This window comes from Stereum hirsutum, assembly GCF_000264905.1.
Source record: "Stereum hirsutum FP-91666 SS1 unplaced genomic scaffold STEHIscaffold_3, whole genome shotgun sequence".
Classification (NCBI taxonomy): Eukaryota; Fungi; Basidiomycota; class Agaricomycetes; order Russulales; family Stereaceae; genus Stereum; species Stereum hirsutum.
The window spans coordinates 2,255,051-2,281,859 of NW_006763133.1; the positions used below are offsets into that span (position 1 = coordinate 2,255,051).

Below are 26,809 nucleotides of genomic sequence, written 5' to 3' on the forward strand. Positions count from 1 at the left end.
TTGGTCTCCAATAATGTTGCGCAAAGCTCAGGTTGACCCAGGGCGTAAGCATCTGCGAAATGGCTACTCCGACTGAGCGACCGAGTCGCAGGGCGACAGCGGGACTTTGATGCGTGTACTGAGATGATACTATGAGCGTCGAATGTCGCTACCCATTTTCCATGTAGCAATCACGGTATGACGCGCTTGTATGTTGAGAGCTCTGTTGATGAATCGATCGGCCAATCAGGTATCCCTACATCCTCGATGATCGAAAGAACTCTCACGAATCGGTTTCTCTAGGGTCCGTTAAAGTATGGCAAGAGACATGAGTCAAGGCTTGACTTTGAGCGCGTTTTGATGTCCGCAGCCTAAGAGACCATCAGTTCTCGCATGGCCTGACCCAGCAGATACAGAGTTCAGAGCATTCGGTTAGACGCCGTGTCAGCTACAGCCTCTACCTATAATCTTAGGCGTATTTTCATGTTGTGGAAAATATCTTGCTGATGATCCACATCTTCTCAACCATGTCAATGGATTATTGTCCCTCCTCCCCCCCGCAAACGATCAAAGGCTGTGGGAAGATGTCTGTAATGTGATCTTACCCATGGGTACTGCCTTGAGTGCGTTGGGCCGTCTTAACTTCGACCATCTGTCCAACAATCACGGCGCGCTGATCAAGTCTGGTCGTTTAAGAAGATCATCTCACCAAGCGTTCTTTGATGTCGTCCACCCCTCTTTCTTCCCTTCGTACTGACTGGATCAGTCCTCCGCGCGCACTGGGCATCCTCTCGGTACTTCAAGTACTATTGGGAACTCTGTCGTGCGCTTCGACTCAATATTTTACCCTTCTATTTTCGCTCGCAATAATACACTCTTTCGCCTTTTCACTCGTTCATTATGCATATCTGGGCTGTTTTTCGTACGGTGCGGATCGGACTATTTTGTACGCATCTTTTGACTCTTTTCACCACCCAAATTCTCCCGTTCTTACCTCCGCTAGTCCAGTTCTTCTCATTCTCTCATGCCTGTCTGGTCTCGGACTACTTTGCATACCGATGGTCCAAGGATGGACTCTCCTCAGCGAGGCGCAACGTGAGCATATTCTGACACCCATTCTCTTCCTTCTCTAATCCCACTTTATAGGTATCCTCCTTGTGGCCATGGCGGCTGTGGACGCCTTTTCCGCAATTCTAATATATCTCATGTACGCCTTTGGTATCGGTCAAATCGCTCTGATGCAAACTCTCACCTACGCACAGGATGGTCGTCCCCTTCCGCCTTTGGCTTGACTGTGCCCGCATCTTTATAGTGTTGGTTCTGCACAGTGGTCAGTACATAATTCATCTCTTGTCGCATTCTTATCCTAACCTATCTCTAGGAGGTGCCGTGATCTTCACACTTCTGAAGCCGAGGATCCCTTGTGTCACCTTTGGTAAATTTCCGAACACTCTTAAGTCGTACACTTCTGACGTCCTCTCAGGTTCAACAAACACATGCACAGATTTCAGACTGGCGATCGTGGCTAATGCCTGGGCGGTATGCGCCCTTCGTGAGTGTCCCTGTTACTGACAATCTACCTGAGATCTATGGTCTAACTTATTCTTCACGTAGTCCTTATGTATCTCACGTTGCTGGCCATCGCAGCGTTTCTGCCTCGACCGGTCACTTATCTACCTGACAAGCCATCTGTGATACTCCCCACCTCTCCCGGGATGCCCATCCAGCGACCACCTGTCGTCATGAGACGCAACTCATCCATCGATTCTCGCACAGGGTTACTCGAGAATGAGCCAACGATATCTTCCGAATCAAGAGCGTCCGTCACGAGTCTTCATCAAGGCGGTCCTTTGTTTGTAGTCAACGGTGACCGTATGGAGGAGGAATATCAGGAGGTCTTCCCAGAAATGGGATCGAGACAGCCTTTGCAGCCTGTGGATCATTACGGATCTATTCACGATTTCCCGATTCGTACACCTGCATCACAATCATCTTTCGCTCTCAGCATGGCCCAAGCTCAGTCGCTCAAGACACCAATCGGTCTCCCGGAAGGCTACCCTTTGAGTGCGATGCCGTCTCCCTTGCCATACACGCCTACAGTGATTTCTGCTCAGACTTCGTCACGCCCTCTGCCCTTTTCGAACCCTTTCAGAGGTCCACTTGTGCGTCCTGGTACATCGGACTCCGTATACTCGGCAGGCTCGATAATGCCATCGACCACCCTTCATTCAAATGGTGCACAGGGTCATGGTCACTTCAATATCCTAGGGGATCTCCATGCCGTGCCTCCTAATCAGGCTAATTGGGCAACAAACCCAGTCCAAATGATCCCAGTGGACCATGACTCAGAGTATTTGCTCCCAACACCATTCACGGCAAGGAACCCATACCGCTACCCTAGTCCCTACCTCCTCCCTGTTCAGGCCCCTACATCAGCCCCGCCTCCCAACGGGTACATGCCTTCATTGTTTCCCCCGACCACCACTCCTCTTCGTGCGCACACCCCAATAGCGGCCGCCCAATCCGTACGGTCTGTCGCCCCCAGCGTTCACTCCCATGTTTCCGACAGACCCATGCGTACGGATCATCTGGCATCGTACACTTTCCCACCTATGTCGCATTCAAGTAATCGTACAGGCCTGCCAACTCCGGCCTCCACCAACGGTAATCCCACTCGCCGGCCTCTGAGCGCACTGCTTCGATTCGAGAGGCCTGACGACCCGAGCCTACCGATGTACAACTACCCATACACTCCGTCCAAGTCGCCCCACATTCGCAGGTTCGGTTCTGTGCCGAATGGTGCGGTTCAGGGGACGCAAGTTGGATACGGAAGAGGATACGAAGCGTACGAGATGACGAATGTTTATGCTTTGGGTGAGAGGAGAGGAAGTGATGGACAGGTTGTTGACCATGCGCAGTGGAGGCGGTTGGTACGAGACGCGGCTCTTGGGACGGCCTGAGTTTGGACATCGCGCGATTTTCCTGGTCATGTTCTCTCTGTTGTTTGCGACTTTGTGACGTACATGACTTACGATCGTTTCTCTGGGGCACAAATTCTGAACATTATACCTTCGATTTCGATTTCGATCGCTCTACAGGTCTTGTCGCTCTTTGTAGTCGCCAAGTTATGCAGCCGACTTTTGTTCACCCGGACACTCTTTATTTCTTGTAGGTATTCCGTTCGAGGAGAATATCGCAATGGGCATAGCCTACACCGAAATTGAGCAGACATGTGTTTTATTCCGCACCCGTGGACACCGGTTTCTTGACTCTGCCCTCGATACTTATGCAAATAGGCACGAGACGCCACAACACGAACGTTGTATTATTGGAAAGACGAAACAGTATCGTAGCACCGGGCGTGGCCCTCTAGTTCTTCGATGGCCACAAGACCAAGAACGCCCATCCGGGGAACACCTTATCTATAAACTCGTCCTGAATGCCAAGGAAAGCATTCCCCGTAAGCATGGACACACTGGTCTTCCATGTGGTATGCAAGGAGAAAGAAGTGCTCTGGCCGTACCTGCCCTTCCCAGCTTGCAGGAATGCACTGGCGAGATTATCTGGATGCGCATGTGCGTCCAACCGAAAACGTCTCTTCTTGCTACACTGGTCTTTTGGTCAGAAACGTTTCTCCTTGATAGAAGACCTGGGCCCACAGATATAAGGTGGGAATGCGACTCTACGAGGGCCACCTTCTGCTCGTCCTTTCGACTGAGGGTTAGACGCAGAATGGCACGCTTCGCTCTCCCTCTGGTCGTGCTCGCGCTTGCCTTCGTCGTGTCGGCTGCTCCTATTGCTCAGATAAAGAGAGCACTGCCTACGCCGGTCGCCGTCTCGACTGCGAAGACATATTTGAGTCAATGTGCGGCATTTTTTTTCTTTTTTCATACCATTTAGCGCAAGCACTTGGGAGCTCATGCTGACTACCTTAATCCTTGTCTGCAGTGACTGTTGCGGTGGACTCGAACTCTCCGGCATATTCACGCGACCAGTTCAAGACCTGGGACATAAGTGCGTTAGTTCTGTTGTATTTCAGTAACTAGAAGACGATTAAGCCATCATACTATCATAGTCTCTGGGACGTGCGATACTAGAGAGAGTGAGTTGGTCTTTATTGTAGCACCACGACGCCAGTGAACGTGTGAGAATGCTCATCTTTGACCTTCGTTCTAGCGGTCTTGAAGCGGGACGGCACGAACGTTGTGACGGATAGCTCATGCAAGGCCACATCTGGAAACTGGGTCTCCCCATATGACAATGTGGCCACGACCTTGGCGAGCGACCTCGACATCGTGAGTCTGACCTTCGACATCCATTAGTTGCATCTATGGTTGACAAGCTTGTTTGATGTTTTCATAGGACCATGTAGTTCCTCTGAAGGAGGTAAGTAATATCTTCAGCCGGTTATCATGAGGTGAGAAAGACTGAGACGAACCTCTATTATTCCAGGCGTGGATATCTGGAGCCAGAGATTGGACTGCTGCTCAGCGTGAAGCGTACGCGAACGACCTGACCAGACCTCAGCTCGTCGCAGTCACCGACAACCTCAACGAGTCCAAAGGTATGTCATGATTATATATATAAGTTGATCACCTTGTGTTTTATAGCTAACTGCTTGCGAATGGCAGGCGACAGAGACCCTGCAGAGTGGATGCCTCCGCTCGCAAGTTTCCAGTGCGAATATGTTCGCGCTTGGATTACGGTCAAGCACTTTTACGACCTCACGATCGATAGCACGGAGAAGACGGCTCTTCAGGGCTTTTTGGATGACTGTTGATTGGAGCAGAAGGAGACATGGTAGACATAATAAGACATGATACTTGTACTGAGCAGTGTTTTCGACGATGAAGTGAAGTACTCGGAATGTATGGCTTGGGACGCGGACTGCTGTGGTGATATGTACTCGTCGTACACCATTTTGGCATAAGGTCGTTTTCCGCAGCGCAAAAGTGGAACTGATGAGCACTGCGTGTAACGTACGCCTGTGATGTTGGAAGAAAGGGAGGACATGAAATAATAATGTGGCGAGTGGGCCGCAAAGATGCCGAAGCCACGGATCAATGACGTCAACTTACTCGGCACTCTAAAGCTTTCCAAAGTTTGACCGACTTCAGTTTTGCTCACCTTCACCGCCGTACTCACAGACCGATTTTCACAATGGCCACCGCTTTCGGTTCTGTCTTCTCTCGGCCGTTCTCAATCAATCGACTACCCTTAGCTTCATGTCGTGCTTTGGGCAGACCTCAGCCTAGTCGCGTCTCTGGGCTGCAAACCCCATTCTTTCGCCTATACTCTTCCACCGCATCCAGGGAAACCGCAAGGAGTACACCATTGTCGGCTGTGAAAGTAGCAGGAGTAGCCACCGTCGGCCTGGGATTGTCTGCTCTTGCCAACTGGACTCCTATATACTGTGAACGTGAGAGGCTCACTCGACCTGATACGTTCTCAAGGCATGTGCTGATCTCACCTTGCAGCCGGAGCTGGTCCTACCAGCCCAACTCCCCCGCCGCCTCCCAAAAATGCTTCAAATGACCCCGGTCTACCCCCTCTTCCTCCACCACCTCAGTCCTCGCTAAACCTGTACGAGCTCTCCTTCGGCACTGTTTGTGGTATCTGCGCTGGCGTATTCGTCAAGAAAGGGGCCAAAGCCCTCGCATTTGGACTTGGCGGTATATTTGTGTTGCTTCAGGTATTTTACAGTTTCTCTCAGGTGATTGGAATATTCTCATTTATTTCTGAATCGATTCAGTACTTGGGCTCGATGTCCGTGGTGAAGGTGGACTGGGCTCGTATGGGGAGGAAGTTTGAGAACCTGTTCTACAAGACGGATGCGAGTGGGGCAAAGAAGGCTCCGACTATCTCATCTTTGTGGAACTGGCTGGTAGACTTCTTGACGGCGGATTTCCAGCCGAGGGCATCGTTCCTTGCTGGGTTGGCCCTAGGGTTGAGGATTGGCTGAAAGTTGATATGGGCGTATCACTTATCGAATGTCTAGTAGATACGAGGGAAATAGCACCAGTATTTATGTGAAATACATTCCGAATCATAAACACCTCTACCGTTTCGATCCTATTCAACTTGTAATGAGAGTGTGGCCCTGATTAGAGTGGCGAGGACAGGGGCTTTTGTGTAGACCTAAACTTCGGGTTAGGGGTCCAGATATGGTAGTAGCGCGTGGGAATCAGAATTTGTGCCTCTGCAAGATTTTTTGCAGTCGATCGTCCGCGAATAACACGGCTACTGCTTTGCTTCACCCCGACTTTCTTTCCTCCACTTGCTACTATGGGACGTCGCGCGAAAACAAAGCAAGCACCTCCGGAGCCATTGGCTGAACCTCGAGACTCTGCCAAACCGTCCGGCAGAAGGGCAGGAAAACGCAAGGCCGACCCGGAGCCTGAGGAGGGCAAGCGACCTACGAAGAAGGTCAAGGAGACGTCCCCAAAGAAGAAGGGAGAAAGCAAGGGAGTCCAAGATGTCACAAAGACTAGGGGAAAGAAGGGTCAGCAAAGTCTTGCCACGAGCTGGGATGATGCGGACGCAGAAGGGAGCAGTGGAGGATGGGATGACATGGAGGATGATGAAGACGTGAAGGCACATGCACAGTGCGTTTCTCAACGATTTTTGAACACCTGAAAGTTTTTTCATGTGTTTGCGTTAGGTCATTATTTCATGGCAGTGATGAGGAAGATATGGACGAAATTGTCGATGATAAGTTTGAGGTAGACGGAGCCGAGTATGTTTCTCAATTCTGAACGCATTTTATTCTTATGGCGTTCTGACCAAGCCTACTAGTGATATCCTCCGTGGACCAACACAAGAGCTGGATCTTGGTTCCGATTCTGACGACGAACCTATACCCGCAAATATCAAGACCAAGAAATCCAAACAGGCAGACCGCCCACTCAAAATTATCCCGACTGGCTCTGACGCCTCTAACTCTGACTCTGACGAGGATGATGAAGACGAAGACGGGCCCGTTACTCTTGCTAATATGGAGGCACGCTCAAAAGCTTTGGATGACAAAGCTGCTGCAGAGGCTGAACTCGATGCGGAGGAGTTACGCCTGGCTGCTGAAGGAGGTGATGATGACGAGTTCGAGGGCATGGACGACATGGACGATGATGAGGACGAGGGTGAGCCAGGCGCTGCTGGGGAAGAGTTTGTCTTACCCTCTGTCCAGGAGAGGGAGGAGGAGAAGAAAAATGGTGGGCCAGAGCTTCATGTCGTTCAGAGGCGTATGCGAGAATGTGTGAGGGTGCTCGGTAAATGGAAGAAGTTGGGCGAAAAGTCTGGACGGTACGCACTCACCAATATAGACAATGGGCTCACGCTGATGGATCGCGCTCATGTAGACCGCGCTCGGAGTACATTGACCAGCTGGTGTCGGACATCGCCAGTTATTATGGTTATAACGATTTCCTAGCGGAGAAACTGTTCCAGTTGTTCCCCATTGCTGAGGTACATGCCTCACTTTCTTACATTCGATTTTGTACTAATCTCCGTCTCAGGCTATCGAGTTCTTCGAGGCTAACGAAGTTCCTCGGCCTGTAACAATTCGGACAAATACTCTCCGTACAAGGCGGAGAGACCTCGCACAGGCTCTCATCAACCGTGGCGTCAACCTCGAACCCATCGGAAAGTGGACCAACGTTGGTCTGCAAGTATTCGAGAGTAGTGTACCAATAGGTTCGTGCTTTCTCGTCTTTCCTTCGATATATTAAGCTAAAACAACGTCACGTCCAGGTGCCACACCTGAATATCTCGCTGGTCATTACATGCTCCAAGCTGCATCTTCTTTCCTTCCCGTCATCGCCCTCTCTCCTCAACCACAGGAACGTGTCCTGGACATGGCTTCTGCTCCTGGTGGAAAAACCACGCACATCGCCGCGCTTCTTCAAAATACCGGCGTTGTCTTTGCAAACGACGCAAACAAGGCCAGGACGAAGAGTCTGACTGCGAATGTGCACCGCTTAGGTTGCAAGAACGTCGTGGTCTGCTCGTACGACGGACGTGAGTTCCCCAAGGTGATGGGTGGGTTTGATAGGGTGTTGCTAGATGCACCGTGTAGTGGTACCGGTGTTATCAGCAAGGACTCTAGTGTCAAGGTCAACAAAGTAAGTCACCTCTCGCTCTCAGATCCACTGTCAGTATCTCAACTGAATTCATCTTCCATGTATAGTCTGACCGCGACTTCGCCCTCCTGTCACATCTCCAAAAGCAACTCATCCTCTGCGCCATCGACAGCGTCAACCCGAACTCCAAAACCGGAGGCTACATTGTGTACTCCACATGTTCCGTCACCGTGGACGAGAATGAGGCAGTCGTGGACTACGCTCTGCGCAAACGGCCGAACGTCAAACTCGTCGACACTGGGCTCGAGTTCGGAAAACCAGGATACGCAAGATACCGCGGAAAGACGTTCGACGAGAGCGTCAAGCTGACCAGAAGGTTCTATCCCCATGTCCATAACATGGACGGCTTCTTCGTGGCTAAATTCAAAGTCGAGAAGAGGGTGAAGACGAAGAAGGACGAGGGTGAGGAGAAGGAGGTGAAGAGTGTGGCGATGGATGTGGATGAAGTGCAGGAGGACGTCAAGTTCGATGAAGAGGCGGACAAGCCCTACCTCGAGGGTCAGTCTTTTCTTCTTTCATATCTGACCATACTAAGCTTGAGCGCTAACTTCGTGTTCAGAGGCAAAGCGGAGACGGATGAAGGCAAAGGGTCTGCGTCCTCCCCCTCGGAATCGTCCTTCTACCGCGTCGACGACCGTTGCAGCAACGGCATAACGCACCAAAATGTTTACTTCCTATGTTCTCTCTCTGTCCTTTCACGTATTGGATGTTTGGACGTTCACGTTCAGGTGCACGTTCCGTTGTGACACTATGCGGCATTCTCCCCCCGTGATTGCTGATCCTTTGTTGGCTCATCCGCTTCGCGAATCATCGTCCTCATCCGGTTCCTCACCAAGACAGCAGTGCTCTCGGCGTATTTCCATGCACTAGCCTGGTAGTGCATCACTTTTTGGCAGGCTTTGGGTCCTTTGATCCAGAAAGCAGTGCATATGATGCGGTTTGCTGTATTGTTGTTGGACCAGTGTTGCGAAAGAATTTCGTCTTGCCCATAGCTTGCTCTCACCTCAACATATCACCTTCGGATCCCCCGAACATCCTCTTCATCATGCAGAATTCTTCCAATCTCTCCGAGAGGGTAGATGAGCTGCATCATCGTCAACGACGGTGATCCCAGGTTTGCAAACTTTTTTCCGCACAACATTGGTCCGACGACTCATCATGTCGATCGAAAAGCTCTGGAGGACCTGTCTTCCGTTGGCTCTGTTCCGGAGGTGGGTTAGTTATGCGTGTGGCGCCGTAAGAGTGTCCATTATGTGGCGGGGTCGCGGTGCACTCGACGGCATCGCCTCGCCGTCTAACGAAAGTGAACAACTGGTGCACGGGTGACCTCTCGTAGAAAGCGGGACACTGATGGCTGGGAAGGCTGCATTACTCTCTGCAGTGCTTACAGACGGGAAGAGAAGGCCGCAACTACGTACGGGGCGAGGATGACATCTGACATCGGTCTCCGACCCATGATCTACTCGAGCATCATACACCGCGTCGCAGAATGTATATAAAGGCTGGCTGGTGCCCCGTTAACAGCCAGGCTTTCAGTTCTACAACACTTGACCTCTACCTACTCTTAATTCACATCCTACTCGTCGATCCTTCAACCCACCCCTCATCAGCAATAATGCAGCTCACCTTCGCCTCCACTTTCGCCGTTCTCCTCGCTGCGTGCTCAAGCGCGTTGGCCTCTCCCACTCCCAGGCAATCTTGTTCGGAAGCTTCTCGTTACGGCGCCACGTCGTTGTCGAACTCGAACTTGGCTCCCGGTGATGTGAGGCTCCCCAATTCCCCTTCTTCTCTTTACCCAGTCTCGTCTTCTGCTGTCTTGCTGACCAATTGTCTCTGTTTTTTTTTCTCTCGCTGCGCTAGGCATTCACCCTGACCTGGACTGACGACTGTGGCGCCCAATACAACATTATCCCCAAATACGTCGATTTCTCCATCGTCCCCTCCAGTGGGGCTTCGGTGATCATCGGAAGGTACGACTACGATGGAGGTGCAGAGGGTATCTCCTTCGACACCACGGTGGGTTTCCGACTTCTCCCTGTCAACATCTGCACATCCTGTGGCGTCTTTGCTGATTACACTCTCTTCTGTGGCGTGAAATGTAAAATAGCTCCCGGCCTACTACTACGAGAGCGGCGCCACTTTCAACGTGAAGACGACCCTCACCTACCCCAATGCCGGACCCACCGGCGAACAGGTCCTCGTCCAGGGCGGCCTTTACACCCCTCTGACCATCACGTCCTCGTCGTAAACGGCCGGTCTTCAGTGGGTTTAAGTACCTCTTAGGGCTTTTTTGGTTTATCGAGGTGCAAGGATTCAGAAGGATTCGGGGCTGCGAGTCAAGGATAATCTATTTCGGAAAATTTTACACGGACTTTCAACTTCATGGACTACGCATAGTTTCTGACAAAGTACACTCGTTTGACTACTCTACTATTTGATGGTTTTTTCATGATGGGTTTATTCATGGTCGAGGTGGATACCGTGCTCGTCTCCTCGCTAGACTTGTGGGTCGATATCCTGTTGAGTTGAATGAGGTATCAAAGTAGGCGGGTTAAGCAGTCAACAATCGAGCATCCGAGCATTCGAAGTCGTCGATCCGCCATTTCGTGACTTCTCACTCGAGCCTGAAAAGGGCAGGATTGTCTACTTGGGCTTCCGATTCCCTTCTTCACCTGCAACATTCCTCGGTCGGTTGAATTCGCACTCTATTTTGTGACATTTTATACTTCTCAGTTAGCGAGGATCTCTACATGGATCCTCTGAATTCGCATCATTCCTCGACTGGTCTGATTTGCACCGTGACAAACACCAAGTTCAAGTATGCCAAGCTGCGAATCCTCAGGCTCTCATTCGTATGAACGGGTCTTGGTACCGAGTAGCGCACATTAATGCTTAAAGTATCGCGATCGACTCCGTGTATGACCAGAATGGACACCGAAATACTGAGGGAGGTCGGTCGGAACCGAGTCTATAGGTACATACTATATTTAACCGACCCTCCTTCTTTTCATTCATCGTTCATCGTTCATGTCGCAAGCACTCTAAAATCATTAGCATGAAGGGGGTGCCAGTACGTGCGTGGACCTCATACGTATGGAGCAATCTCGGGAGTTGGCCAAGCTCGTTCGTTCGTTCGTTCGTTCGTTTGTTCCGACAAGGTATGAAGCTGAAGCTTGAAGGCGTGTCGGAAAGCATGAAGCACGAAAAATACGGTGGTATAATAGCTACAGGAAGTACAATAAAGAGCGAAACAGGCCTTATACATATAGTACAGGGGGATAAAGAAGGACAGCCCGCTTCCCAACCAACCAACGTCCGCATCAAACGGTCGCCAGAAGGTCAGTCTCGTCGCCCGAATCAGCCCGAGCCACGACAGGTATCCACGGCCGCTGTCATGCATCATCGACAACACTAGCGTCAGGAAGACAGACGAACGTACGGGGTATCTAGTATCGTGAACAGGAGAAATTATAGGTGTAGAAGGAGATTCAATATCGGTCCGAAGATAGTTCGTATCGCTCAGATTCTAGGCGAGCGCGTCGCGTCATACGGTTCATCCGACCCGGTGACCCCCATTCTGGAATCAGTGTGCCGGGTTCATGTCGTCTTTTGCTTAGTGCTAGTGCTAGTAGCGAGCGGTTTCGACCTGTCTGCGCGACGGCGAAGGCGATGATATTACGGAGAGTCGAGGGAAAGAATTCGAAGGGAGGAACCCGACGTAAAACAGAGACGGAAGCAGATAAGACATCAGTATATGAATATGGATACGGATACGACGGAGGGAACGGTGAGAAGATGAAAGCTTACTTGGAGGAACCGAATCGACCTCGGCGAGATCCACAGCAGGCGCACATACCGGCGCAGGCTCCAAAGACTGCTAGTAGAAGAGCGATGAGAGCTCCGAGAACCATCCACACCTTTTGAGACGGGCGGGATGATAAAAAAGAGAACAGGAGAAGTACTGTCAGACAGAAAGGCTTGGGTTTGAAATAAAATAAAAGGGAGAGGCACGCACTGCGTCACCCCACTGGACGGTGAGGGCTCCATCGGTGGCGTCTTTGATTTTGCCGTGCACGACAGAGACCAAGACGCAATCGACGATGAAGATGATGAGCGTGAGGAGTGTGGCGAGCAGGGTGAGCACCATGGTCACCATGGAGATTAGTGCGCCGCGACCTTCCCGGGGGCGAATGCACATGAATAACGCGGGCAGCAACGCAAAAAAGACGAGGCCGCAGGCTAGGGCGAGTATTAGATAAAAGATACAAAACGATGACCACACAGCGCAGCCATACCGATAGGGTGCAGTACGAGCACAGCAGTCAATGCGTGAGATATGGTATCTTCCAGCCCATCAATACCGCTGCGAAGATGATTTTACATGAGCTGGAAAGAAAGGGTCGAAGACGACGAAAGGAACATACAGGAGTGACGACAAAGTGCTGTCGAAGGTATAGCCTAGTTTTGTCTGCGAGCACTGAGCAGCAGTTCCGCTTGTCGAGAAACCCACAACGCTGGTTGACGAAACAGGAACGTCCGGAATGATCAAGCTCCGCGGAGATAAACCAATTGAAAAGGTTAACGTACGATACGTCGACAGCAGAAACGCAGTATCCCCATAGACCGAAATGGACGTCGGCGCTGGCTCCGGAGTTGAGCAAACTGCTTGAGACGTTCGCAGTGACCCCAAAGAACCAGAGGGTCTTGATGATCGGGACCGAGAGTGAAACAAAAAGCAAGAGCAGAAAAGCAGAGAATAGGAGGAAGGGGGTGAGCAAGGCGGGCCACATGTCGAGATGCTAGAGGTTTGAGCAGAGAATGAGCGCAGGGATGGTTATAAGTCGAGCTGAGGAGCTATGACGCGCAGCGTCGGGGTCGTGTAGCACCAACGAGGCAGGTGGTTGTAGGATATATGAGTGGAGTAAGAATAGGCACGCGACTGTGGCTCCTTAATAGCTTTTCAGGGTAGCAGCCACAGGGAACAATACAGGTAGAATGAAGCATCGCAGCAGTCATGTAGATGCCTGAGAGAGAACAAGGAAGTGGTTGTTGTTGTTGAAGACAAAAGCAGTCCGGAGAGGGACTGTCGCCCGGGTTCAGGCCTTCAGCGTGGCGCGCAAGATCGCCTAGGAACCGAGGGGTCGGCGAATGCGATCGGTTTCGACGGGAAATCAGAGTTGAAATTGTTTCTATGGAAGTGGGGTTTCTAAATCGAATATTCGGTGTTCTCATCTGCTTGGCATCGTTCGCCCTCGCGTCCGGACGGTTGTCGTGTGCAGCGGGCAAGCCTGGGGAGGTCGCAGAGGGCGAGATAGGATGGTGGTCGGGGCAAAGAAGAGACGAGGCCAGATGCAGCGAGCGCAAGACGGCTAACAGCGCGTGATGGTCTGATGACACCGACGTGATACGGCGATTTGGAATTGATGGGACGCAGGCTCGCAACGTCTACCGTTTCAGACGACGTGACTGTTGTACTCAAGTGGCTGAGAATATATGCGAGGGGGTCCGTGCGCATTTGGGAGAGGCCTCCGGGCGAGCCTGGGCTTTTGCTGGGGGACGGGCAACGGGAAAGGGCGCGGGACTTGTGGGAAGAAGAAGCGAGGAAGGACCTTGTTTTGGGCATAACTTAGGCGGCGCGCGTGGCAATTCTTTGTTTGGCGAGCCAAACAGCAATAAGAACCCGCGTACTCTCGCCGCCTCTCTTCCCTATCTCTCTCTCTCTCCTCTCCCTCTCACCGTCGTCTCTCTCCTCCTCCTCTTCCCCACCTTCTTTGTTCTAATACCCATTCCCGTAAGCATTTCTACATCTTATCCTCCTTTTTCTTCTCTGTTTGCCTCGTCGCTCACCCTTTGTTCCCCCCTTTTTTTCGTCTTCTTTTTGCCAGCTCAATTTTCAGTCGCCGTAATGTCTGCCCCCGCTGAGACCACTGCTGCCCCCGTCGAGGAGGTTAAGCCCACTGAGACTCCTGCACCCGCCGCTGAGGAGACTCCCGCTGCCCCTGCCGCCGAGGAGGCCCCCAAGGCTGAGGAGGCCGCCGCCGCCGAACCCGTATGTTCTCTTCTCAACCCTCCACGTGAGCACTCGCTGACTTCTTTCACAGGAAGCCCCCAAGGCCGAGACTGCTGAGGTACGGTTTTTTCATCAATACGTTTCTTCTGCTCGACTCAAGTCCTGCTGCACAGCCCGTTGCTGAGCCCGCTGCTGAGGCTACCCCTGCTGCCGAGGCCGCCACTGAGGCGGCCCCCGCCGAGGAGACCAAGGCTGACGAGGCTAAGCCCGTGCGTTGTCTCCTCAATTCCTTGCTGACGTTTTTCTAATCCTTTCACTCTCAAAGGCTGAAGGCGAGACTCCCGCTGAGACCAAGGAGGAGAAGCCCAAGAGCCCCAGCCTCTTGGCCAAGCTCCTTGCGCCCTTCAAGAACGAGAAGGCTAAGGTTGACAAGAAGGTTAAGGCCCCGAAGAGCCCTAAGAAAGAGAAGAAGAAGGAGGAATCCGAGGTACGATCCTTCCAAGCTCTCAAATTCGCTCCGGCCTGGCTCATAAAATTACTTCAGTCCGCTCCTGCCCCTGCCGCTGAGGAGCCTGCCAAGACCGAGGAGACTCCCGCCGCCCCCGCCACTGAGGCCCCTGCTGAGGAGACCACTGAGCCTGCCGCAGAGCCAGTGAAGGAGACGTATGTGACTCGTTCTATCTCTGCGACCTGTGACCGATAGCTGACTTTCGGATCTTGTTAGCGAGACTCCGGCTGCCGCCGAGGCTGCTCCTACAGAGCCCGCTGCCGAGCCCGCCGCTGAGGGCGAGGCTCCCAAGGAGGAGGTTGTAAGTGACTTCGTGTCGTGTATCGTAGTAAATACAGTTGCTAATAGTGCCCGTAGAAGGAGGAGAAGAAGGAGGAGAAGAAGCCCGCGAAGGTCAGCCGTCGTCTGTCGGCCCGCGTCGGTGAATTCTTCAAGCCCAAGCCCAAGACGGAGACCTCCACCCCCGCCAAGGTGGATGAGAACCCTCCCAAGATTGAGGAGCCCGCCCCCATTGCTCCCCTCGAGAACCCCGCCACAGAGGAGGCTGCTCCTGCTCCAGCTGCTGAAGAGCCCAAGTCCGAAGCTCCCGCTGCTGCCCCTGTCGTTGCCGCCGCAGCATAATTTCCTTGTTTCGCTCTCCGGCTTTCTGTACGACTGTTAACGAGCTTTCCCCTCTCATCTCTCTTATTTACCCTTGGTTACATGTTGCCGTCCTTTACCCATTTCTTATCACACGTCTCGGATAGCATTTCCTCCTTCTCGTGTCATTTTTATGCCTTTGATTCTCTCCTTATTCTACGTCTGGATCAGAGGGATTCTCGTCCTGGTTACCCAGCTACATTGACGATTACTCATTACGACCACCTCTCCTCCATGTGTCGGCTTGCCTAATTGCGATCCCATGGTCTCTTCTATACCCACCTTCTTTCATTCATTGGATCGCTTTCGCACTTCGCTTTTCGCTATCTTTCTATAGTCAAATGCGATTTTCATCTGCCTCTCCATTTGGCACACTATCCATTCTGTGCACACGACCTCTGAAGACGCGCGAAGATCGACTAAGTTTGAGAGCTTGATGACGTTGATCGGTCGAGTCAGAAAACCCTCGCGCTCGAACGGGACAATGAAGGTGCTACATCTCGCTCTCGACTCGTTTACCCTGGTATACGCACAATGCCTCCTAAAAACTCTGGGAAAGAAAAGCTCGTCGAAGACGAGGATGAAGTCCTACAGGCCGTGATACTAGCAGACAGCTTCGACAAGCGATTCAAGCCGCTCACCGCGAGCCGACCAAGGGTGAGCAGCCTCGAAGCTTCGCTCGTACAGGACTTTTAGCTTGAATCGGTTTATAGTGTCTACTACCTATCTGCAATGCACCTTTGCTCGACTGGACGCTCGAAAGTCTTGCTCTTGCTGGAGTGCAGGAAGTTTTCGTCATCTGCCGTTCGTTCGCGGATGAAGTACAAGAGGCCATAAAGTGCGTCTATTCTACCTTTTATTTCTGCTGGCCTCAAACTGACCTCCATCTTAATCTTGTTTCCTTTTCCCTCTATCGTTCTGTTCGTTCGCGTCCCTCATCCACCAGGAAATCGAAATGGTCACATCCGAGCTCTGGGATGAAAATCGTGCCCATCATCACGGCCAAGGAGACGTTCTCGCCCGGGGACGCGATGCGCGACATCTACACGCATGGAATCATCACGAGCGACTTCGTGCTCGTGTTTGGCGATCTGGTGAGCAATGTGCGGATAGATGAGGTGGTGAAGGTGCATAAGGAGAGAAGGAAGACGAATAAGGATATGATTATGACGATGGTGGTGAAGGAGGGAGGGGTGAGGCATCGGACGAAGTGCGTTCTCTTCTACTTTTCGTTTTCTTGTTCGCTGTGTTTGGGACTTGCTGAGATGGTGGTGTTTTGGAATTGTTAGGTCGAGAGGAGACTCGGCGGTCTTCGTTCTGGACGCTGATACGTCAGAGTGTCTGCATTACGAACCTATGGCGGGATATCCACCCAAGCACATCGCTCACATACCGAGGGAGATACTCGAAGAGCACTCAAATATTGAGATTCGGAACGATTTCATTGACTGTTCTATCGATGTCTGCTCCGTCGAGGTACGTCGTACCAACCCCCTGTCCTGTCTTCAGAGTGCCACCCAGTGGCGGAACATCAGCTCATACTTGGTATGGTATCCTAGGTCCCTTCGTTGTTTCAGGATAACTTCGACTATGGCGATATTCGACGTGATTTCGTCTATGGCGTGCTTTCTTCGGATCTTCTCATGAAGAACATCTACTGTTATGTCGCGAAGGAGGGATATGCTGCCCGAGTGAAAGATACGAAGAGTTATGATGCCGTCAGGTTCGTCCAGTTCTAGCTACGCTCTATATTTCGTATAACTATCGCTGATACTTCGCATAGTAAGGACATCCTTTCCCGTTGGACGTTCCCTTTGGTTCCAGATGACAATCATCCTGGAAAGCATCTCTACGAACATCTACGCGGCAACAGGTACATGCCCAAGGACATCTCTGTCGTACTGTCCCGGTCAGTACTTCCCCGTCCAATCCGTCCCAAAGCCTGTTTCCTTATTCTCTCATCTTCGCCCACCGTACGACAACAGAACGTGCAAAGTCGGGAACAACACTCTCATCGGCCCCTCCACCCAAGTCTTCGCCGGCGCGCAAATCACCGCATCCTCCCTCGGCGCCAACTGCTCCATAGGCGCAAACACCATCATCCGCAACTCGTACCTCTTCGACGGCGTCGTCGTCGGAGCGAACTGTATCATCGACTGTAGCATCATTGGGGCCGGGGTCGAGATCGGGGAGAGCAGTCGGGTGGCGAGGGGGTCGCTTGTGGCGGATGGGGTGAGGCTTGGGCCGGCGGCGAGGTTGGCTAAGTTTGAGAGGGTGTCGAGGAGGAGACATGTTGAGGAGAAGGGCGGGGAGGAGGCGGATGATGAGGATGAAGATGAAGATGAGGAGGAGGAGGAAGAGGAAGAGGATAGCGACGACGATTCAGAGATTGAGGAAGCTCGTGAAAGTGAGATATTGGTTCTACATTGTTTGTATGGGCGCTTTATACTGATTCTGTGCGCTGTGCCCCTCGCTAGATCAAGTCACGCTCGCTGCAGGTCTCAGGACGAACTCCAACGGGTTTGTCTGGCCAAGAAAATCAGCACAAGGAGAAGACGAGGAGGTGGACGAGCTAGAGTCGTTCAATAACCAACGACTGGTGAGACTAGGCAAGTCAACCTCCCCATGCTTTCAAGGCATACTCGAGACTAACTTGTCTTCGCATTATCAGGCGACAGTCACTCTGACCTCGATCTCTCCGACCCCGGGTCCATCACATCCTCAGACGAATCCGACGCTTCCGAGGACTCTCTCCACCTCGGACACGCATCCCCATCCTCCTCAAGCACCTCTCTAGCCACCAACCTCGCAGCCGCGGCCGTCTCCGCCGGTGCCCAAGCCGCCGAACACGAATTCCAATCCGAAGTCCGTCAGTCGCTCGAGCGTGCGTTCACGGAGGGCCACTCGGTCGACAACGCGGCCGTCGAACTCAAGACGCTCCGGATGGCGAGTAACGTGCCTCTGACGAAGGTCCGCGGGGCGGTCATTGGGAGTGTCGTGGAGAAGATCGCGATCGTGGATGGGGCTGTAGAGCAGCGTGGGGAGATTAAGCGCTGGATGGATAGGTGGGGAGAACTCATCAATAAGATTGGTGGTATGGACGGCGTCGAGACCGTTGAGTTGCTACAGGTTCGTGTGCCCTCGGCTATCAGTTGTGGTTCGTTGGATATGCCGTTAACATGGTTAACCTTATGCACAGGCACATTGTGCTGCCTCGGAGCGCATGCCACTATTCGGGCAGATTCTGGCGGCGATGTATCAAAATGACGTGGTGGACGAAGACGATATTCGGGAGTGGCATGCGAAGCCAGCGTCGAAGGGAGAGGGTCTCAAGGAAGGCGAAGTCCTTGAGAATTTCAAGAAATTGTGGATCGTCGGCGCACGCATGATCCATCAATTCGATGAGCAAGAGAGTGACGAGGACGAAGACTCGGAGGAAGGAAGCGATGAAGAGGGAGAGGAAGTTGAGGGGCAGCCTGCCTCTGCGAGCACCACAACTCAGCACCAAAATGAGGAAGATGATGAGAGTGAAGGAGAGGAAGAATCAGAGGAAGAGGATGATGACGATGATGAAGACGAAGATGAAGATGAAGACGAAGATAACGAATAAATTCATATGTATGCATCAATACCTTTGATTTCAACTGTATGTTGTAGAAACACTTCACTGCTTTGTTGTAATTCGTCATAGATTTTGCGTTTGTCTTACAGCGATTTGCAGAATCGTGGTCGTACCCGTTTTTTCTTTCGGTGGAGCAGTCGGACCTTCTTGAAGCAACCGACTCCCATTCTGACGTGAGCGCCAAGTTCAGCGTCCTCCAGCGGCGGCGCCACAATATACAACAGAGGTGCATTCCACGGAGGACTATCCCTCAAATATTGGGCAAATCAACGTGAAAACGCCGTCGACCTCGTAGGAGACCCAGTAGTATCATATTAAGTGACACTTTTGATGATAGGCCACCTGAAGGCCTACAATCCCCAAACAATCCTGCTGTGGCCCAATTAGTGGCGGCTCCATCGGAAGGGTCGGGAGCGGCTTCATGTGGAGCAGAGCTTCTCTGCCAGAAATCGAACAGCGACTACGATTCTGCAAACAGCTGTAATTCTCGCTCTCCGTTGCTTGCTGTACCACAAGGGTGCAAATAAGGTTGTGCTTGAAGGTAGCTGTCACGCGGTCTTTTCCCAGCCAACAGAAGAGCAATAAAAAGGTCCAGATGGGTATAGGACGGATTGCAGTCAACAACTAAACATAAACAGGCAAATAGGGGTGGCTAAATGTACAGCACAAGGTTCGGTCGTAGAAATGGAGTAACGGTCATAAGATACGAAGAGGTCCGGAAGGCGTAACAGGTAGGACAGCCCTAATACTTGAGAATGATGTAGAGTGCTGTACAGGGCAGTAATAAGTCAGTTTCGAGGCATTGTGCGCGAAGACAAGAAACGAACCGTGAATGATTCCGGGACTGCATACCGCGAGGAGGTACGAAGAGACGAGGAAAGGAGGTCAGCTTTCTGTGAGTAGTGAGTACAGTTCGTGAGACATACATGTAACCAAGAATGGTCTAAAAGGGGAAAATACGTCAGCCAAGAGATTAGAAAACATGCTTGAATGACGAGGCGTACCAGGAGGATGTTGATAAGCTGTTGAGATTTGAGACGGTCTGTAAGCTCCCATGTCTCTACAGTTTGAACCAGATGCACTCACGAAGTCAGCATTGCAGCCGCGCTCCAAGAACACTCCGAGAGGAGGCAGGAAGATGGCAAGGCTAAACGAAGAGAAAACTCGTCGTCAAGAGACTGCCAAGAACTGAAAAAAGCGGAAAAACGAACAGAATCTAAGGGAAAACGGATGTCAGCCTGGAATGCATGCAGAAAAAAAGAGAGAAACAAACCTTGCAGATGTCAGAAGCAGTGAAAGCCATTTGTGTAGATGGTGGTGAGGGGTAAGAGTGAAGCGTGAACGTGCGCGTCAAAATCGACTTTATAGCCTCGCTTCAGTGTTCGGTGCGATGATGTAATCCTCCGTGACGCCATAGCGGCAAGGCCTGGAAAGGCACGCTGACGTCGGCGGTGCACTTTTGTGGAATCAACACCGCTCCGCAACCACAGCTTTCGAGTCACACAATTCCCTGAACCTTCCGTACGACCCATCCAACGCTCCGACGGCCTCACCGCCTACAACAGCTCACAAAAAAATATAGATAAAATACGGAATATTCGTCTGCTCCAAAATGCAATATTTTCCACATCCTTTTACAGGCCGCGAATGGGGGGCCTTCGCGACTGCGCGCTAGAGGCATCGCCTTAGGTCAATTATTTAACTCGTCGCGGACCGCGTTGATACCGTTACCGCTGCACTGGCGACGGTGGGCTCTTGCCGAAGTGTGTGAAGAAAGAATGATTATCCACAGTTCGAACCTACAGTGACGCATCGCACCTAACCTACGTTCTTGAGAGCTCTCTGAGGTGGATAGCAGTGGGTTTGTGTACTCCATAGCGCGATGTAGGCTCGTATTTATTCTGTCATAGTTATCGTCATCTGACAGCATATCTGGCCTTATCAGTACTGGTCATTGTATCACTGCACTCAGCGGGCTGATCCTCCTGAGATCAAAGTCTTGCCAGTTGACCGCAGCTGCACAGGGTTAGTGTCCCTATCTGTGAGTGCGAGAACATAAGCACAGGTAATCGATGGGGCCCAGAGCTGACTCGGACGCCACCATTTTTACTAGATTGGTACAGCGGGGTCGCGACTGACGATCTACATTTCTCGTCAGAGAAACATATCGTTTCTGTCGACGGACCGACTTACACTGTATTTCGTAAGTGATTGATGCCTGTTCATCAATATTAAAGTTCACCGTGACTTCACTATTAGCAGCCATGGCCACGAAAACATACTTGAATCTGCCATATCAGACCTCAAGCATCCCCGGAAAGCCACGGGATACCTTCCATGAGTTCGATATTTATATTCCGGAGTCCGGTGCACCTCGGAAAGGCGAAATACCTCCCCTTATTTGTTTTGTCCACGGTGGCGCTTGGCGTTCGTGAGTGCTACATCCATGGAGGAATGAAAGTTCGAGCTCCGCGTCTTAACGATTGCCCTTCTTCAGCGAAGATAAAGCGGACCACGCCGTTCTCGCGCACAACCTCGTCGCTCGGACAGGATATCCAGTCGTCCTGCCGAACTATCGACTCACACCAAGACAACCCTCTGCTGAGGAGCCGACGCTGCTGCACCCCGCTCACGCAGAAGATATCCTCGCCTTTCTCACCTTCCTTTTGACCTGGAGCGGTCCAGAGGGATACGACTCTGCGCCTTACGACCCGACTCGCCTGTATCTCATAGGTCACAGTTGCAGCGCGCACATGCTCGCGTCCATCGTCCTCGACTCTGCAACACCATCGTTGACACCTACCGCCCAACTGCTCAAATCTATACAGGGTGTTATCATGTCGGAGGGCATCTATGATCTCGACATCCTGTTGCAGTCGTTCCCCGACTACCGGCAGATGTTCGTCGCCGACGCATTTGAGGATCGTGGGTCGTACGAGCAGTTCTCAGTAGCGAAGATGAAGGAGAGAGAATGTGGCGGTCTAATCCGATGGTTGATCATCCATTCGACGGGGGATACGCTGGTCGACTTGGTCCAGAGTCAGGTGATGTTCGATCACCTGTCGCTGTTTGTAGACAAGGGAACAGCCGTTCGATCGAAGGTGTCGAAGAACTGGGAAGAGCTCGATGGAGATCATAACGAGATCCTGGCAGAAGGGAAATATGCGCGTATAGTCGGTGATTTCATTCTCGCCGATGGGGATGTGTCAATATTCTAGCACGATAATCGAGTGGCAGAAGACGAACGAAAGGCTACATATTGTCAAATAATTGTGTCATTGTACAGGACTTCTACAACGTGGGCTTGAGACATCGTAATGGAACAGCCGTGGGGATTACGACAAAGAATTGAATGCCTCCTCTAGTGAGCGTGCGGCGACTTCGCAATCCTCGAAGGTGTTATAGATCGGGGCAGGAGCGAGTCGGATGACATCCGGATTTCTCTCGTCTCCGATCACTCCAAAACTCTTCAGACCGTCGAACACGGGCACCATGATCGTGTCGGGTAAGAACTTCAGGGAGAGTTGTGAGCCGCGGGCTTCCGGGTCATTGGGCGTAATGATCGTGAAGGCAGGTTTTTTATCTGACCGTGAAGCGACTTGGGATGGCGGAACGTAGAACGATGACTTGAGGAGCAGAGACTCGAGGTGACCGGTGAGCGCGAGGGATCGTTTGCGAAGGGCGGGCATCATGCCTGCTTGTTGGAACAGCTGTAGGGAACCGTAAAGTGCGGCGATACAGAGCGTGGAGGGGTTGGACTGTTGGAAGCCTTGAGCGCCTCGGATGGGCGAGAAGGTAGGCCGCATTTCGAAACGTGTCGCACGGTCATTGCCCCACCAACCGGCATATCTAGAAGGACGACGGGAAGCACATCAGCACGGCCGTGAAAAGGAAGGAAGAAAGGAAGATTGTGTTGGCCAATAAAAAGTATCGGTGCGGGAGAAAAGGGGGAGCACGGGGAAACACGAGGAAAGAGAAACATGGTTTGGAATGGAGCGCACGTACTTCGGCAGCTCGCGATCATCCCATTTCTCATGCACGAATAGACCCGCTATCCCGCCTGGTCCCGAGTTCAAATATTTGTATGTGCACCACACTGCGAAGTCGACATCCCAGTCATGGAGAGACATGGGAACATTCCCGATTGCATGGGCAAGGTCCCAGCCGCAGATACAGCCCTGTGGAAGTAATGATCGTCAGCATTAGAACATCGTCGATAGAGAAAATGGTCTGCTATCCAATCGGAATTACACATTGACCGTATAGAAAGGAGAAAATATCTCGAACTTCGCGCGGAGAAGGAACCCCCTGTGGCGGCCCCATGATAGAGGATAAGTTAACTTCGGCACAAATGCCGACTTACCTGATCCTTAGCCGCCTTCGTGATAGACTTCATTGGGAACCACTGGCCAGTGTAGTACTGGATACCACTGAATATGACCACGGCTATAGTAGAACCCTGCTTCTGGATAACCTCGAGGATGTCTTCCTCTCGAAGTACGTATTCTCCCTCACGAGGAAATAATTCTAGAACCGCTTCCTTAGGATTGAAGCCGTGCGACTGAGCTTGTGAAGCGAAAGCATACTACAAATCCCCAGTGTGGCGTCAGCAAGATCTAAGGGATCGTGAACCTAGAACGCACCTGATCGGAAGGAAAAGCTTTTCCTTCGCATAAAATCTTGAATCTCTCTGACGTAGGCTTATAGAACGAGTTCAGCATCAAATGGAGATTCGCGGTCAGGGTGCTCATGCAAGCCACTTCGGAGGGTTTTGCGCCTACACCGCGTGTCTTCAGTCGGTGCTCGTGGAATCGTGATGAAACTCATCAGCACGCACCCACAAGCTCGGCCAAGATGGGGTCGACATCATCGGTCATATTCAACCAACTGGTACCCTCGACATGAGAGAAATGGCCCATGACAGCTCTGGGAATCAGAAGATATCAGCTGTGGATCTTACGGTGCTGGCGAAGACGGTTCATACTGAGCTCCCCATGCGTGAAACTCTCGTTGAACTCGGCTCTCCGCGGTCTTTGATAGCAGTCCTAAGGAGTTACCACACAAGTATGTGCATGGTCCATCCCCTATAATAAATCAAGGAAGGTAAATGACTGTTTGAAAGAGGCTACGGGCCGTTTGCGCCAGACCATTTACTGCACGTGTGCCACCCACGCCTGTATTCGTCGGGAAGACGAACTGTTCGCGCAAAGAGGCTTTGTCGAGTGTAATTGCGTCGGACATGGGATTAGATGGCGTCGATGTCGGCAAGAGCAGTCTGGACTGGGGAAGTACGCGGTCAGCGGCGCGGAAGGAACGTCTTATTTTGTACGTGGTTCATGGTTAAGATCCGGAATACCAGTAAATAGTAGTATCTTGATCCGGCAACTACTTACGACATCCGGCGAACAGTTTTACTTGCCGGCCATTCACTCGCAGTCGTATCTTTACTTCATCTTTCGCCTGCGTTTTGGGCATCATACTTGCCACATCGGCTAGCAGATGATGGACGACAGCCAGAACAAACCTTCAAAGCGTAGGGCGGTAATTATCGGCGCCGGTCCTGTGGGATGCCTCACGGCGATCTCATTCGCGAAAACGCTGGGATGGGATGTAGAGCTTTATGAAGCTCGCCAAGGTCTGTTTTCGCTCACTTCTGCGGATTTTGTCGGATTCTCACCCTCTGATTGGTCCTCCAATCTCTTCTGCTAGATATTCGCCTCCCAGCCGCAAAAGCCACGGCTCAGCAAAGGTCGATCAACCTTGCGATATCGTCTCGGGGCTTAGCCGCTTTGCAGACCATCGACCCCGCGGCGACCAGCCGATTCCTGGAGACGGTTGTCCCCATGCGAGGAAGAATGATCCATGACCTGTACGGGAACCAAGATAGCCAATCATACGACCCTAATGGACAGGTGAGCGCCCTTTTTCCGACCAGCGCACAACTTTATACGTACTGAGCTAACCTTCCGTTGACACAATCAGTGCATTAATTCGATAGATCGTGCGCTCTTAAATGAGGGGCTCTTGAACGAAGCCCTGTCCCAGCCGAACATCCGCATTTTCTTCCGACACAAAGTGCAATCGGTGGACTTTGACAAACGGGGCATGATCGTTCATGACGAGGATGGAGACAAGAGCGTGTCTGTGAACTTCGACCTTTGTGTCGGGACTGATGGGACTTATTCCATCATCAGGCGTCAGATGATGAGAGTTGTACGGTGCGCAAACCTTCTTTGTAGATTCTTCTGCCAGATATGCTGATACTTCTTTCATCCTGAATAAATTTGCAGGATGGACTACCAGCAACAATACCTTCCTCACGAATATCTTGAGCTGAAAATGCCGGCTGGACTAGACGTTGAAGGGAAACCGAAGTTTCTCCTCGATCCAAATCATTTACATATATGGCCGCGGCACTCTTTCATGCTCATCGCCCTCCCTAATCAAGTGAGCTTGTTCAATAACACCGGAACCTCCGACGAGCTCTTGACGATTCGCATGTTTTACCTTTTTCTAGGATATGACATTTACTTGCACACTCTTTGCCCCGATGAATGACTTCGAGACGTTAACCACGGAAGAAAATATTGTCAGCTGGTTTGGCGCGCACTTCCCAGACGCCTTGTCTCTCATTGGGACCGAATCATTGCTGGAACAATTTGCGCGGAATCCACGCAGCTCCCTCATGACTCTGAAGGCGAGCTATCCATTCATCATCGGTGGGTGAGATAGCTCGCCTCATCATTGTCTCAATTCTACAGGCCAATCCGTACCACTACAAGGACAGGGCTGTCATCCTCGGCGATGCCGCCCATTCGATGGTTCCTTTTTACGGCCAAGGCCTGAACTGTGGACTCGAAGATGTTAGGGTACTCACGATTCTCTTGCAAGAAGCACAAGTCGAGTCGACGTTCATTTCTGACGCCAGCGACGACCCCCGGCTCGCGGCTGCACTTTCTCGATATTCAGAGACCCGCCATGAAGATCTCGATGCTATTAGTGACCTCGCCATGAATAACTTGTAAGCTCTGGCTCGTCTTTTATCCTCTCTTACGCCGAATTAACACATGCCTCTCTCTTCGAAGCGTCGAGATGCGGCATCTGGTGACCACCCCTGTATTCCTTCTGCGCAAAGCGGTAGACAACTTTCTGTTCTCTCTGAGCTCTCACAGTCCGGTCACTTGGGCCTCTTTGTCGCCAGTCTTGTCTCGCATTCCGTTCCCCACCTCGCGCCCCGGTGGCTGGCTTCCCCTCTACACGATGGTCACGTTCCGGCCGGATATTAGCTATGCTACGGCAAGAAAAAAGGCGGAACGACAGTCTCAGCTGTTAACCAATGCTGGCGTCCTCGGATCGTTGACATTGGGCGCAGCAAGCTTATTCGCGGGCTGGATGGCGTTATATCATCGCACGCGGGGTCATTAGTGACATAGAGAGTCTGATTTATTAACAGCAGCGTGGCGGTGGACAGCGAGAGCAGAGGAGGACCTAGATAGATGTCGGAAACCTAGAAACTGGCCTGGAATGTAGGATAAGCGGTATTTTTAATTCTATGTATGCCGTATCAATATCCCTCAATATCCAACCCAGTTGTGTCGTGAAGTTTGAATCTAGAATTCCGTGAGAGCGGGAAGACCATGGGAGTGGGAAAAAAAGGTTGTGATTCAGGTTCAAACATGACTTGAGACTGAGGGACGGCGCTCTCGAGCGGTCACATTTGATACAGACGACGGTACAGTTTCGGAAATCCTATGAAAACAATCGATATCGTGTTCACCGAAGAGATAAAGGTAATAAGAGCGACAAACACTTGGAGTACAGGACGGGCAGCAGCAGAGGGTGGGAGCATAGTATAACCACTAAAGAAGCGTTTGCGAAGGAAGAGCTAGCGAGGGGCAACAATAACGAAATGTTCG

General features: G+C 51.7%; 11 protein-coding genes across 11 annotated transcripts; 8 read left to right on the top strand and 3 right to left on the bottom strand.

The window, feature by feature from the left end:
• The first annotated feature begins 725 nt into the window (after window positions 1-725).
• On the top strand, window positions 726-3,223 carry STEHIDRAFT_137659 (uncharacterized protein). The gene is made up of 7 exons (XM_007301088.1): window positions 726-925; window positions 988-1,074; window positions 1,126-1,186; window positions 1,242-1,309; window positions 1,361-1,414; window positions 1,463-1,531; window positions 1,594-3,223. Exons 1-7 carry the CDS (start codon window positions 880-882, stop codon window positions 2,937-2,939), a joined length of 1,731 nt encoding a protein of 576 aa, XP_007301150.1. The 5' UTR covers window positions 726-879; the 3' UTR covers window positions 2,940-3,223.
• Window positions 3,224-3,334: 111 nt separating this feature from the next.
• STEHIDRAFT_92898 (uncharacterized protein) lies at window positions 3,335-4,870 on the top strand. The gene is made up of 9 exons (XM_007301089.1): window positions 3,335-3,414; window positions 3,503-3,588; window positions 3,639-3,844; window positions 3,928-3,993; window positions 4,055-4,081; window positions 4,156-4,274; window positions 4,342-4,365; window positions 4,432-4,543; window positions 4,611-4,870. The coding sequence occupies exons 3-9, from the start codon at window positions 3,712-3,714 to the stop codon at window positions 4,757-4,759; spliced, it is 630 nt and encodes a 209-aa protein (XP_007301151.1). The 5' UTR covers window positions 3,335-3,414; window positions 3,503-3,588; window positions 3,639-3,711; the 3' UTR covers window positions 4,760-4,870.
• Window positions 4,871-5,104: 234 nt separating this feature from the next.
• Window positions 5,105-6,033, top strand: STEHIDRAFT_119189 (uncharacterized protein). The gene is made up of 3 exons (XM_007301090.1): window positions 5,105-5,398; window positions 5,457-5,671; window positions 5,732-6,033. Exons 1-3 carry the CDS (start codon window positions 5,140-5,142, stop codon window positions 5,939-5,941), a joined length of 684 nt encoding a protein of 227 aa, XP_007301152.1. The 5' UTR covers window positions 5,105-5,139; the 3' UTR covers window positions 5,942-6,033.
• A 192-nt stretch (window positions 6,034-6,225) lies between these two features.
• On the top strand, window positions 6,226-8,965 carry STEHIDRAFT_92902 (NOL1/NOP2/sun family RNA met). The gene is made up of 8 exons (XM_007301091.1): window positions 6,226-6,584; window positions 6,641-6,715; window positions 6,775-7,278; window positions 7,335-7,440; window positions 7,491-7,668; window positions 7,726-8,096; window positions 8,162-8,612; window positions 8,674-8,965. The coding sequence occupies exons 1-8, from the start codon at window positions 6,265-6,267 to the stop codon at window positions 8,766-8,768; spliced, it is 2,100 nt and encodes a 699-aa protein (XP_007301153.1). The 5' UTR covers window positions 6,226-6,264; the 3' UTR covers window positions 8,769-8,965.
• Window positions 8,966-9,397: 432 nt separating this feature from the next.
• On the top strand, window positions 9,398-10,572 carry STEHIDRAFT_166389 (uncharacterized protein). Its single transcript, XM_007301092.1, has 3 exons — window positions 9,398-9,876; window positions 9,975-10,130; window positions 10,222-10,572. Exons 1-3 carry the CDS (start codon window positions 9,604-9,606, stop codon window positions 10,360-10,362), a joined length of 570 nt encoding a protein of 189 aa, XP_007301154.1. The 5' UTR covers window positions 9,398-9,603; the 3' UTR covers window positions 10,363-10,572.
• Window positions 10,573-11,340: 768 nt separating this feature from the next.
• Window positions 11,341-12,904, bottom strand: STEHIDRAFT_92904 (pali-domain-containing protein; the record flags this gene model as incomplete). The annotated part of the gene is made up of 6 exons (XM_007301093.1): window positions 11,341-11,764; window positions 11,922-12,031; window positions 12,130-12,353; window positions 12,410-12,477; window positions 12,539-12,628; window positions 12,702-12,904. 6 exons carry the CDS (start codon window positions 12,902-12,904, stop codon window positions 11,740-11,742), a joined length of 720 nt encoding a protein of 239 aa, XP_007301155.1. The 3' UTR covers window positions 11,341-11,739.
• A 1,115-nt stretch (window positions 12,905-14,019) lies between these two features.
• Window positions 14,020-15,253, top strand: STEHIDRAFT_153972 (uncharacterized protein; the record flags this gene model as incomplete). The annotated part of the gene is made up of 7 exons (XM_007301094.1): window positions 14,020-14,163; window positions 14,216-14,242; window positions 14,298-14,393; window positions 14,450-14,611; window positions 14,669-14,787; window positions 14,849-14,933; window positions 14,990-15,253. 7 exons carry the CDS (start codon window positions 14,020-14,022, stop codon window positions 15,251-15,253), a joined length of 897 nt encoding a protein of 298 aa, XP_007301156.1.
• Window positions 15,254-15,805: 552 nt separating this feature from the next.
• On the top strand, window positions 15,806-18,881 carry STEHIDRAFT_153973 (nucleotide-diphospho-sugar transferase; the record flags this gene model as incomplete). The annotated part of the gene is made up of 10 exons (XM_007301095.1): window positions 15,806-15,928; window positions 15,985-16,109; window positions 16,218-16,481; window positions 16,561-16,747; window positions 16,831-16,994; window positions 17,055-17,180; window positions 17,257-17,678; window positions 17,749-17,884; window positions 17,950-18,400; window positions 18,471-18,881. 10 exons carry the CDS (start codon window positions 15,806-15,808, stop codon window positions 18,879-18,881), a joined length of 2,409 nt encoding a protein of 802 aa, XP_007301157.1.
• Window positions 18,882-19,778: 897 nt separating this feature from the next.
• Window positions 19,779-20,196, bottom strand: STEHIDRAFT_51974 (uncharacterized protein; the record flags this gene model as incomplete). The annotated part of the gene is made up of 2 exons (XM_007300447.1): window positions 19,779-20,056; window positions 20,163-20,196. The coding sequence occupies 2 exons, from the start codon at window positions 20,194-20,196 to the stop codon at window positions 19,779-19,781; spliced, it is 312 nt and encodes a 103-aa protein (XP_007300509.1).
• Window positions 20,197-20,691: 495 nt separating this feature from the next.
• Window positions 20,692-24,162, bottom strand: STEHIDRAFT_92910 (kynureninase). The gene is made up of 11 exons (XM_007301096.1): window positions 24,041-24,162; window positions 23,878-23,977; window positions 23,731-23,819; window positions 23,537-23,670; window positions 23,257-23,478; window positions 22,899-23,071; window positions 21,391-22,742; window positions 21,153-21,324; window positions 21,007-21,096; window positions 20,839-20,934; window positions 20,692-20,777 (listed from the first exon to the last, which is right to left on the bottom strand). Exons 1-7 carry the CDS (start codon window positions 24,132-24,134, stop codon window positions 22,229-22,231), a joined length of 1,326 nt encoding a protein of 441 aa, XP_007301158.1. The 5' UTR covers window positions 24,135-24,162; the 3' UTR covers window positions 20,692-20,777; window positions 20,839-20,934; window positions 21,007-21,096; window positions 21,153-21,324; window positions 21,391-22,228.
• A 233-nt stretch (window positions 24,163-24,395) lies between these two features.
• Window positions 24,396-26,318, top strand: STEHIDRAFT_51469 (FAD/NAD-P-binding domain-containing protein; the record flags this gene model as incomplete). Its single annotated transcript, XM_007300410.1, is given in 7 exon segments — window positions 24,396-24,528; window positions 24,603-24,805; window positions 24,876-25,111; window positions 25,184-25,340; window positions 25,411-25,612; window positions 25,626-25,914; window positions 25,979-26,318. 7 exon segments carry the CDS (start codon window positions 24,396-24,398, stop codon window positions 26,316-26,318), a joined length of 1,560 nt encoding a protein of 519 aa, XP_007300472.1.
• Between the last annotated feature and the right edge of the window lie 491 nt (window positions 26,319-26,809).